Source organism: Gopherus flavomarginatus, chromosome 5 (genome assembly GCF_025201925.1).
Source record: "Gopherus flavomarginatus isolate rGopFla2 chromosome 5, rGopFla2.mat.asm, whole genome shotgun sequence".
NCBI lineage: Eukaryota > Metazoa > Chordata > Testudines > Testudinidae > Gopherus > Gopherus flavomarginatus.
The window spans coordinates 91294681-91307189 of record NC_066621.1 but is presented as its reverse complement, the minus strand read 5'-3'; the positions used below and the strand labels follow the sequence as shown (position 1 = coordinate 91307189).

The 12509-nt window shown below is 44.7% G+C and overlaps 1 protein-coding gene across 3 annotated transcripts in view; it reads left to right on the top strand.

Annotated features, from left to right (window-relative positions):
• Nucleotides 1-8403: 8403 nt before the first annotated feature.
• Nucleotides 8404-12509, top strand: part of DCAF5 (DDB1 and CUL4 associated factor 5) — a 99547-nt gene continuing 95441 nt past the window's right edge. The window contains exons 1-2 of one of the 3 annotated variants that reach the window (XM_050953465.1): nt 9477-10100; nt 12161-12194. Coding sequence is in view for 1 of the 3 variants with exons in the window: in XM_050953463.1 (XP_050809420.1) it covers nt 8559-8772 (214 nt within the window). In the remaining 2 variants the exon portion in view is untranslated. Of the gene's footprint in view, nt 8773-9476; nt 10101-12115; nt 12195-12509 lie in introns of those variants that run through there. The other 2 variants (XM_050953463.1, XM_050953464.1) reach the window with 2 other exon arrangements.

The following is a 12509-nucleotide window of genomic DNA, read 5'->3' as shown; positions in this document are numbered from 1 at the left end:
GCCACTGAGTTTTGGGATCCCCCTGAGTTAGCCTAGACCATTTTTCCAAAAATTTACGGGAGCCTGGACCCTTTTTACAGGAGTCTGGACCCATCCTAAATACATAAAATGAGCCGGCGTTCGTTTAGGGAGCTGTCTTGACTTAGACGTCTGGTTACCCATACAGGAGGACTTCACACACCAATCACACAAGAAGGAAATTCGGGTTCATCAGAGCGATGCCCAGTGCAACATACAAAAGGAGCCCACAGGCTACTGCCTCAATCGTCCTTGCCTTCACACCAAGGGTTTTACCCAAAGTGCGGTGCGGCTGAGATTGTGCAGATTCCACTCACTCAGACCGCGGGGACAGGAACCCCTTGGTCGGCCGATCCCCGGACAGAGACGGCACCCAGACTCAAACACTCCACAGGAGGACGGATAGACACAAAGACAGGACAGTCCTCAGTCCGGACAAAACACAGAAATAATTACCTGACCGGATTCCTGATGTCAGATCCCGGGATCCCTACCAGAACAGAGTGGGAACCAACAGGTTCAATGGCGTAGACTTCACTGTGGTCGTGAGCGTTTCCGTTCCAGTGGAGGACCGCTCAGGCCAAATGCCCAGGTGCTGGCTGCCACGGTCGTCCTACAAAAACAGTCAGGAATCACACAGCCCCAGCGAAGACGGTTGCCATCTTGGTGGAACCTCCAAATTGTCAAAGTTAGACTCAGGACTCACAAGTTTGTCAGACCACTCTGTTTTATTAGCACGGCACTCTGTCAATAACACCCAGATAATGTGAGCACACGCATGACACAAACTATTTTATTTATACAAATAAAAGGGTGAGTACTTAACAAGATAACAAAGGAAGCAGAATCTGATAAGTTTACCTGGGCTAGGCATGCATATCTTATTTCCTTACTATTTACAATCTTCTGTTAATGTTTCGCCATTAGCACCCTTGTTTATGCCTAATGTTTCTTTTCCTGGCACCTGTATTTTAACATTTCTTATTTCTGCTTAAAGGTACATACACATTTCTTTAATCCATTCTTATTTTTACAATATAATTTATTTTACTTTCACAAAGCTAAGCTGGAAGAATCTAGCACAGATTGTGTTATCATATTTTCAACATCTGCACAATCTACTGTGAGTGACATCTTGTTCTGGCATTTCAAATGGGTAGGGCTTCATTTGCAGACAACTTGGGTTGTGGGCAGTGTATGGAATAATATGGACAAGCTGTTCATAGGAGTTGCCAAATTTGGTTGGCTGTATTCTTGGAGATTTCATCACATGACAATCTTTAATTAAAGATTAATCTTTAATTCCTGGATACTCCAAGCCAATCCTGGAGGGTTCACAACCCCAGCTGTTCAGCTGTCAGGATGGAAAGGAAGTGGTGGATTTTTTGTATGATGTGGAGGAGAAAGAAGTAAAAGGATTTTTCCATTGCCCAAACAGGTGGGGAGAAAGAGGTTCTGGGTCAGAATAAATTCAGAATTACTTAGGGGTATATAAATATGCTGTGTGGTACTCAGAATGCTCTTGACATTCAAATAGGTGCAATTGTAGTTATTAGAATGATCTCCTACTTTAAAATGTTTAAGTGTGATCTAGGAATCTAAAAGTTAAACTGGGTTTTTTTCCTGTTCATGAACCATTAGGAAAAAAAAATCCTTTAGCTGCTATCTGAGCAAATTTGATATGCGATAATAGAGAAATAATAAACATGGTCAATGTTAGTCACATTGCTTAATGCATTTCTGGAAAGTGTTCTGATACTGCGGTAATGAGGCCAGTAGAAAAACCTGAATAAACTAGACTGGAATAAAACCTCACTATGCCATTTTTGCAGTCACTTTTCTGAATGAAGCAATGTTTAAAAGGAAGCTTTTTGTTTAAAAAGTTGTTCTGAGTTATTTTTATTGTTTTGCTTCGTTACATACAAGGTATAGAAATTATATATGTTCATCCAAATATTACACAATTTATAATATAGTATAACAATACATTTTGTCAGTAAAACATTAATTATAAGAAAGAGAAGAGTAAGCAATTCAATCACAGTGGTCTGAAAACTAAATCAGGGATTTGCTTCCCATTATGCTAGGCAGTGGACGTAGGTGTAACGGGTGAAATCCTGTCCCCATTGAAATCAATAAGAGCTATGCCTGTGATTTCAGTGGGGCCAGGATCATCCAATGAATCTAAATCCAGGTGTCCAAAAGTAAAAGGCTAGTAGTAAGCTAACCAACTATCCACCCTTCCCCACTTGAACTATAATTCTCTAGCCATTAAAGCCCTCAAACTCAGACATGTCAAGTGTCACTCATTGGGTGTGAGACTCACTCATTAGCATGCTATCTCACACAATCATATACAGCTCCACTAATTTTTAGTAAATATATAAAGATTTAAAATATTTTTACTCAGATGCCTGAAAGAGACAACAATACATCCAGGGCCTCAGGCACAGGGCTTAGAGCAGAGGTCCCCAAACGGTGGGGCGCGCCACCCTAGAGGGGCACAGAGGAATGTTCAGCGGGGGCCAGGCCAGCCTCCATGGGGAGTGGGGAGGGAGTGCCACCCATCCCTGCTCCACTCCCAGCTCTGCTCTGGCTCCACCCCCAGCTGCAGCTGGCTCCCGGTCCCGCCTGCAGCCTCGGCCCTCAACTGCAGCCTGGCTGTGGCTCTGCACCCAGCCCCGACTGTGCACCCAGCCGTGATCCCAGCCTCAGCCCCCTTGCCCCTGTCTGCCCCCCTCCCCAGGAGCCATGGCCCCAATTCTGGGGGAGGGGCATGGACAGGGGCAATGGGGGGGCAGATAAGGAGGGCATGACCCTGAAAAGTTTGGGGGCCACTGGCTTAGAGCTTGGAAAGCCGCTTTCCAAGCTTGGGTACTGTGGTAACCATGGAGACTACAGGCTCATGTTCTATACCCGTGGGAGAGAAGAGAGGAGGATATGCAGATTTTTCATGTGTGTGTGTATGAATACTTGATGGTCACAAAAATATGAGTTTGCCCAAAAAACAAGCAGGAGTTGATTGAAAGTTTGCAGGTACTGCAAAATACAGTTCAGAAATTAAACCACACTGGACAAATTCTTGGCCTTTCATCATCCCAGTAGCAAGACTTCTTTTTTTAAAATGTGGTCTTTTCAAGTTCCCATTACTGTCCACGGTAGCCAGGCTTGTCTTAGTTTTACCCCCCTCAAATACAGGAGAAGAGAGAGTGTTCAGTCTTGTTCAAAAGAATAAGACACCATTCAGACCTAACCTTGGGCTATACGGGACACTGTCCTCTATTATCCAAATGACGTTGGCAAATCCTGAGCTATGATTCAAGTTTGAGCCACCAAAAGAATTTATAAAAACAGCAAAGGGAGCCACATGACAGTATAACAAAGCACATGAATAAAATGTGAAACCAAATTAGATATTAAAAGAAATGTGGAATCTGAATCCTTTATCTATGGTTTGTTAGCTTCAAATTAATAAAATTAAATTAAATTACTTTATTTTTACATATATTTAATGTATTGTTTGTGTTTCATTTTAGTTATTTCATTTTAATTTATTTTGCATGTATTTATTTTGGAATCTGATTATTTTAGTTTGCTGTAAATGTAATATTAGCATTAATATACAAATAAAATAATATTTGTACAGTAAAGTGTTTTTCAAATGGATGACCATTATGACAAGGTGATATGCAAAATAAACATTGTATTGAAAAACAGTTTTCTTTTTTGTTAGGTTTATATAAAAACAGTTTATTATTGAATATATCTCTTTTTCCGTCCACTGACAATGTGCCTAAACCAGGGATTAACAACTCTGGTCCTCAGGGATCACCAGCCATACAGGTTTTTGTTCCAACCAGCAAATAATTGTTTTTATTAAAATCCACTGGTTTGCATTGCATATAGAATTTTCATGTGCCCTAGACTTTAGCATGAATTAGGACATTTAAGCATTTCATATGCAATATTAAGCAGTGTACATTTTAAAATAAACTAATAAGTGCTGATTGGATTAAAAACCTGGACTATTGGATGTCACCAAGGACCAAAGATAAGAGTCCCTGTCTTAAGCAATGACTTAACACACCACCTGGAAACTCTCACTCTTTGGCCTTGAATCTCACTCTGTGGCCTGGTCTACACTGGGAGGGGAAGGGATGTCGATGTAAGATACGCAACTTCAGCTACGGGAATAGCATAGCTGAAATTCACATATCTTATTTTGACTTACCTCCTGTCCTCACGGCACGGGATCGATGGACGTGGCTCCCTCGTCGACTCCACTTCTGCTGCTCACCCTGGTGGAGTTCCAGAGTCGACGGGAGCGCATTTGGGGATCGCTACCTGCCGATCCAGCGGGTAGTCTGGACATACCCTTTGAGGCTGTAAATCTCATTCTTAAGGACAGTCAACCTTTGGCATCTCTGCAAACTTGGACCTATTTAAACCACTGAGAGTTGTGCCATTGACCACTGGCTGCTGGAGCAGGCCCGAAATACACAAAGAGAATCTTCCCCGCAGAAAACATTACATTCTATCTTCATTATGATAGCAGCCACTAATTCCCTAGTGTAGGGATTTGATGAACTTACATAAACTATTTCCCCATGCTAATTTTTCCACTACAGTTACTCACGCCTCCTTGTCAACTGTTTGAAATGGGCTATCCTGATTATCACTACAAAAGTTTTTTTTTCTCTTGCTGATAATAGCTCACCTTAATTGATTAGTCTCATTAGAGTTGGTATGGCAACACCCATTTTTTCATGTTCTCTGTGTATTTATATCTTCCTACTGTATTTTCCACTGCATGCATCCGATGAAGTGGGTTTTAGCCCACGAAAGCTTATGCCCAAATAAATTTCTTAGTCTCTAAGGTGTCACAAGTACTCCTTGTTCTTTTTACACAATATTTCAAGTCTTCAGTTCTCAAAAAGATTGGTTTGTCTGTTATGGTGAGGGAGAATAGAAAGCAAAAGCCCCAAACCAATCAGCCAAAACACTGTCTCTTCAAATGCTTAAAATGTTGACCTAATAAAATTCAGTGGGCCTGATTCAAGAAGTTTACCCTCCTCCCCAACCCCATGCTATAGAACTCCCATTAAAGTCAACAGATGCTCCATTCTTAGGGGGCTTGCACAATTAAGCCCTGTAATATATTTGTATTGATCAGACTGATGTACTCAGGAGTAAATACAGCAGAATAGTTTTCTTAAAAAACCAAAACGTGCCCAGCTACTCAGCGGCATAAGTAATGATAATTGATTTAGACATTATAATTCTATTTGTAAAATAATTCAGAAAGAGGAAACAGGATGAAAAAAAATCTTTTATAAACATTTTTACCAGCATTTTTATCAAATAGATAATGCATTTAGACTTTGTGAAAAATGACCTTTAGTCACACTTATGTGCAATTCTGCCATCATTTTTCTTTCAAAGACAATAGAAACCCACACATTCTTATGATGTAATGTTTTCCCTCTCTTCACTCACAGATCTGATTGTTTTCTCCAAATCAAAACTTCCATTAAGTAGTATGAAAAAGTTCTGGTACTTTTGGTTTTGAAGACAGCCTTTATACATGTTATCTGTACAGAGGACAAAGATTTTTCTCAGGAGTGGTCCCAGACTGTGGAACAAACTAAGAACTACTATAAACCACACCACCTTTCTCTTCAAAAGCAAGGTACATGTACATATTTATTTAAAAAAACTAAAAAGCTACCAATGCTTTACTCTGACCACATAATTTCCCCTTTGGGAAGAGGATGAGACAGAAAATGAACCATACGTGCAGAAGTTAATCATGTTGTTTAACATCAGATGCTACAATGACGATGGCAGTATAAAAAACAACATGGAATACAATAGAATAGAATGTAAACTGATGGGGACAGTTTTGAATCTACAGATAGACTGAAATAACGTCACTAAGGTCTTGCCTACTCAGGGAATTTTAGCCATCAATGACCAGCCACCAGTTCAACTGTAAAAGGTGCCTCTAGTGTACACTGGCAAAACTGCAATAAACCATCATTTTTACCAGTGCAGTTTACCCATGTCTGTGAAACTAGGGTTATTTTCACTCATGCAAATCATGACTTTTAGCAGGTTTGCCTGTCTACACTAGGAATTTGCATGACTACAGTGCACTAATGGCTGGCCACTCATGCTTGCAAACAGGGCAAATCCTTGGTATAGACAAGGCTTAAGAAATGTCAGGTGTTAAATATGAACAATATTAATATTGTTAAGGTGATCATTGTATCAGAAACATCCAACTAACGCACTGTGGTTGGATGTTCTTGTCAAATTACAATTATGCATTTATTATCTTTTGGGTTTAAACAGTGTATTTGGAGACATTTTCACATACTGCAATTTCATTCATTTGAAAGAATGCTGTCTGAAACAAAAGCTGCACACTTTAAATAGCCAAATCTCAGATTTTTAATATAATTGAAAGGTTTGCTACTAAAAATAGTGTTTATAGAGTTGTTGGCTAAAAAGTGTGATTTATTGGATTTTATGGTCTTTCTATAAACCTTAGCCAAGAAGAATCCCAAAGATTTTACTGACTTTATAGAACAAAATCATTTCATCTTCTACAGCAAAGCAGTCACCTCTGAGGTGGAACCTGGCAGCTATTTAAGAGTACACAATAATGCTACACAACAGTTTTGGTCATGAAGTAAAGAAAAAAAAAAAACCTTTACCTTGTCTACTCTAGGTTTTTGGGGACTCGTAATTCCCAACATGGGCATCTTTACAAAGAAAAGACTTGGTCAGGGATGTTTCCCAGCCTCTGAGCCTTGCCTAAACTACAACTTCCACAGGTTCTACTAATATGAATTAACCTGCACCCATTAGGAATTTTGCATCTAAAAATCCTAAGGCTACTTACAGTGTATGAAATTGAGTGTGTGTGTGTGTGTGTGTGTGTGTGTGTCTTTGCAAAATGGAGGCCATAGAGAATGTCTATATTGTACTTTAATTGCTTTTAGAATGATTTTCCTTTTGTCTTACAATGTTATCTTGTGTTAAAATTTAAGAATATGGCTCTGTAGAACAGAAAATAAAAATAATTTTCTCCCCCTGCACACACACATACTGCAGCATAGCAAGGTGATACACCAGATTTGGGAAAGAAATCCTGCTGAATTTCACTGTATCAATCAACTAGTTTAGAAATGGGAAACCTTGCAGAAATTCATCAGTTTTCAGGGCAGACAAAAGGAGGAAAAGGACATTTCGCCCTCCCCTCAAAAAATCACCATTGGTGAATAAAAGAAAGTCCTGTAGAATTTACCATTTTGAGAGGTGGGGGAAGGATGCACGTGGAAATCCTGCAGAAATTCACCAGCATTTTCCAGTACAAATTTCACAGGTTCTGTCAATTCCCCCCCCACCCCCAAAAACTTTTCCTTCCCAGTTACTGGGTTACATGTCCTAGCATTAGCATCTCAAGTTCTTAGCAAGTATCAGAATAGGCTGGAACCCACTTTAGAAAAGCCCCATTCCTTATACTCAAATCCCCCCGTTTCAAGATTTTTTGAGATTTGAAGGAAAGTGGGCACTTTTTTCCCCCTTTTCTTCAAGATGAACTTCTATGAAAGCATCCCCATTAATGGTAATGATGTCTGTCTCAAGGCGTTATTTTGCAGCTTTGCTGGAGAAACATTCTTTTTCCTCCAGACTCATTTTGGGGTAACCTCAATGGTTTGGGTTTTTTTAGGGCTATCCAAGCCCTGAAGAAGCTGTGTTGACACCCAGGAAATTGCCATGGTGTTATCTTCCCCATTCCCAAAATTAGCTGTATTTCGGCAATTTCCCACTACTAGGAACTGCATGCAGAAGAAAGCCCCTAGAAGTCAGTACAAAGGGGAAAGAATTCCAGGGACCTTGAAATCAACTGGGTTTATTACATACGTTGGACTTCAGCAAAGGTAGTGTTTTCTGAGCATCAGCAGCCACGCTTCATATGCGAGGTAACAGATACCAACGTCAGGCATAGCGCTGCTGCCCCCTTTTACAACCCTCTCACACACTCCTGCCTTCCCCATCCGAAAGAGCTAGTAGTGCCTTCACACGGCAACCCCCTTCAAATGGGAAACGATACGACACCTTGATCCGACCGTAAAGGGAGAAGAAAGTACTTCCCTAGCGATTTTCTGGAGGGCGGGGGAGGGGTGTTTGAAATAAGTTCGGGAGCAAAAACAGGATGCCCTCCTAAGTAAGTCTGCGAGGTATTATACACCAGCGTTAGCCATTAAACATCCAAATGCGTCGCCGCCGCCGCCACCATTCAAACAAACCCAGGCAGCAGAAGAATTGCATTAAGGACAAGGCTGCAGCTGTGGATCAGCTGCTGGGGGAGGAGGGGGAGGAGTTTAAGGGGGATCAGGAAGCAACGGAGTGTCTAACACCTCTCTCTGCTATGGCTGGCTAAAGAAAAATCATCATAACCATAACAAGGGGGGGAGGGGAGAAGGCAGAGAGCGAGGGGGGCGGTGGGGAGCAGCAGCGGCGGCAGCAGCATGAAGAGGAGACCTGGGCGGGGGGGCAGCATGAGGTCGGTGGTGGGCTTCTTGTCCCAGCGGGGCTTGCAGGGGGACCCCCTGCTCACCCAGGACTTTCAGAGGAGACGCCTGCGGGGCTGCAGAAACCTCTACAAGAAGGACCTACTGGGCCACTTCGGCTGTGTCAATGCCATTGAATTCTCCAACAATGGAGGCCAGTGGCTGGTCTCAGGTAAAGCAAACGTCCTCTTTCCCCCCCACCCCCCAGTCCTTGCCAGCTTCCCCCCCCCAGCATCTTGCCTTCCTCCCCCCACTCTCACCCAGGGAAGGGGGGGATTGTGGTGGCGTTTCCAGTGCCCCCCCCAAGGGACTAGTGTTCCCCAAGGAGGGAGCTAAAATGGTTGACAGGTTCGCATCCCATTTTTTGTATTGAGGGGGGGGCGTGAATCCCCAACAAAGTTTGCAGGAAAGTGTTTGGCACGGGGGGGGGGGCGGTGCAGGGGGTTTATTGCGCGGCGAAGGCGTTGGGAACCAGCTGGGCTGAAATCGGCAGAGCCCGGTGACATGTCCCAGCGAACAGCCGGGGCTGGGGCGAGCCGGGAGGCGCTGTGGAGCGGGTCACTGGCTGGGGAGGGCGGGGGGCTGCTGGGGGCCATGTAGACGCTGGGGGAAGGGCTGCGGTGCGGGACCTTGCTCGGGCGGGTGGGTGCGGGAGGCTCGGGTCGCTCCTGGGCCGCGCTGAGGGGGATGGAGCCGCTGGGTGGATCTCCCCGCGGGCGGGTGGCGGTGCCCGTGCCGGGCTGGGGCGCGGGCGCCGGCTCGACGTTACCCGCTACCCTGGGGAGCGGGGAGAGCGGCCGCGGGGCGCCGTGCCCGGGTCCCCCCGGGGCTGCGGCAGGTGCCTTCTCCCCTGCGGTACTTCACGCCTCGCTCCCCTTCCGCGCGGAGGGGCAGGGAGCAAACTCCAGGCCGGGGCTTTGCTGGGAGCTGCAGGCCTCGCTCTCCTGGGCTCCTCATAGCGACAGGCCGGGGAATCGATGGCCTATTCCGCCCAGGGAAGGGGAGGCCGGAGCAGGCTCGCCCAGCGCCCAGATCCTCCCTGTTGGGTCTAGGGGTTGCAGTTCTCTCTACCTAGCCCGAGACTCCCAACCCGGGGGGAGGGTCACAGCACCCCTTGGGGAGGAGATCCAGCGCCCGTCCGATGTAAGGCGAGAGCTGCCTGCAGTTCCCCCCTCCCCCGAGCCAGGGGCCCCCGACTGGGGGTGGATGGGAAGGGATCCTGGCCCTCCACTGAACGCCAAGACCCTCCAGACTTGAGTGTGTCACAGCCCCCCACCTAGACCTTGCTCTCTGTGTGTGTGAGGAGGATCCCAGCTCCCTCCCCATCCCTCAAGCTTCCCAAAATGGGGATATGAGAGACAGGAGAGGAGTGTCACTTCCCCTTACTGACAGTCATGGTTTTCCAAACGTGTGTGTTGCAAAAGGACTTCTACCCCATAGGGTTGGAAAAGGAGATTATACCTCTTCTCCAGAATAAAGGTCTGCCTCCTCCAAAATGGGGTAAAGAGAGAAACTTTTCCTGCCTCTCTGGCCTTCTGTTAGCAATAGTCACATATACTAATGCACATCGTCAGGATTTGTATGTCTTGCAGCCTTTGCTTTAAGAAGGGATTCTCATTTGTAAGAGTCTTAACATACTCTAAACAGGAGAAATGTTCAGGGTTTTGCCTGGGGACTATCTAATATGCTGTGAACAGTAATTGGAGACATAGAGCGGGGGAAAGGAGGCATAATGGGTGCTTTTTGCCTAGCCATAGTGTGTGGTAGCAACACTTGTGCTTGAAAAACCCATTTGACTGGGCTGAGTAAGAATCTTTCCCAGGCAAATGCCGTCAATTGCTGTGGAAACTAATTGAAAAATTCTATTCATAATGTAAAAAGCAGCAAAGAGTCCTGTGGCATCTTATAGACTAACAGACATATTGGAGCATAAGCTTTTGTGGGTGAATACTCACTTCATCAGACGCACGTCGAAGTGGGTGTTCACCCATGAAAGCTTATGCTCCTATAAGAGGTCTGTCAGTCTATAAGGTGCCACAGGACTCTTTGTTGCTTTTTACAGATCCGGACTAACATGGCTACCCCTCTGGTTCTGTTCATAATGGTTAGAAAAGAAAACCTAAATATGAACAGTGAGCGTTCCGTAGAGCTTGTCTACACAAGGAATTTAGGAGCATAACTCTACCGCTATAATACCATGGTAACTCCTCATGTGGGCATTTTCCCTGGAGTAAGGGTGTCCATGTGGCCAGTTATAGCAATATAGTTTTGCTTGTAAATGTCTCTGTGTAGACAAGCCCTAAATCCACGAACAGCTCAAGTGCCTTTGTTGCTGCTCTTAGCTTTCCTAATCTGTGGCAGAGACACAAATGACCAGAGTGTTTTGCTGCTATTACAAAGCCTGTAGGTAGCAAGAGAAACTGACATGAATCGTGTTAGTTTCACATTGCTACTGCTTGGGAAAGCCTTAGGATATTGATTCCCACGCTTTTTACTAAGGCAACCCTCTAACTGCATTTTTTTTTAAACTCACTGTTACATATATGTACCCTTCATCCTATTGTCATAACCCTAATCATGGTCTGGTGAGGAGGAGGAGCCCAGAGGGGTGGGACGCACTGGAGGGTGAGCCTGCCCCACGTTCACCCCAAAGCAGTGGCTCCTGCCCTATGAGGCTGGGCCTGGCTCCTCACTGTAGTTATTGTGATCTGGCGCACGGACTCTCAACACTAATCATTCAGGCTTTGTCTACACTAGCACTTTTGTTGGTCACGGTATGAAGAAAACATCTCCCTTGACCGACATAAGTTTCATTGACAGAAGTGCAGCTGGTATGTTGGCTGGAGAGCATTTCCTGCCAACATAGCTACTGCCGCTCTTTAGTTTAATTATGCCAGTGGGAGTGCTCTCTCCCATTGGCATAGAGTGGCTACACAAGAGATCTTGTAGCGGTGCAACTGTGCCACTGTAAGGTCCATAGTGTAGACATAGTCTTAGATTTGGCCATCTGCCCCTCTGTCATGGGGCGCTTGGGCCAAATTTGAGTGAATGGCATTACAAAGCTCGGAGCTGGGGCCAGCACTGCGGGACAGGAACCACTGCTGGCAGGCTAACTCTCCAATGCACCTCCCTTCCACACTGCGCCAGGAAAAGTGTATGTTTGCCTAGGCTAAGGCCTAGTGCAGGGATCAGCAACCTCTGGCATGCGGCTCGCCAGGGTAAGCACCCTGGCGGGCCTGGCTGGTTTGTTTAGGTGATGCGTCCGCAGGTTTGGCCGATTGCGGCTCCCACTGGCTGCGGTTCGCTGCTCCAGGCCAATGGGGGCTGTGGGAAGTGGTGCAGGCTGCTTTCTCTGTAGCTCATCAGATATTATTTGGTAGATATATTATTGGACAAATAAATGTGAAAGTTTGCAAGCTTATTCAACAATTTTTTCCTCCTGCTTTTCCACCATTCTTGAGAGCAAGTTGCATTTTAAAAATTGAGATTGATTATATGTAAGCGTTAAGGTGTAGCACACAGTAAATTATACTCAACTATTTGATTCCTTTAAATTACAGGGGTGAGGTTTCTGCAGGGTGTGGCTTTAAAGAGGTGAGGTGCTAGAGGAATCCTAACTAATGAACTTTTATTCTTGGGCTAGTAGGTGTTACATAATGTGTTTTCAAGCCTTGCTTTTGGGTATGTTTTCTTGTTTGTGCATTTGCCCATCTCCCCCCATGTGTCCATGTTATCTTTGATAAACACAAGTATGTGTTTATCAGTGCCTCGTAGTTTTTTCTGGTTTAGACTGCATCATCAAGAGAATTTCTGGAGGATATTATGGTCCTAGGTTTCCTTAATATATGTATGCATTTTCCTGCTCTCTTTTCCCTCTCTGCCTGCTCTTCCCCTCACCAAATAATATTT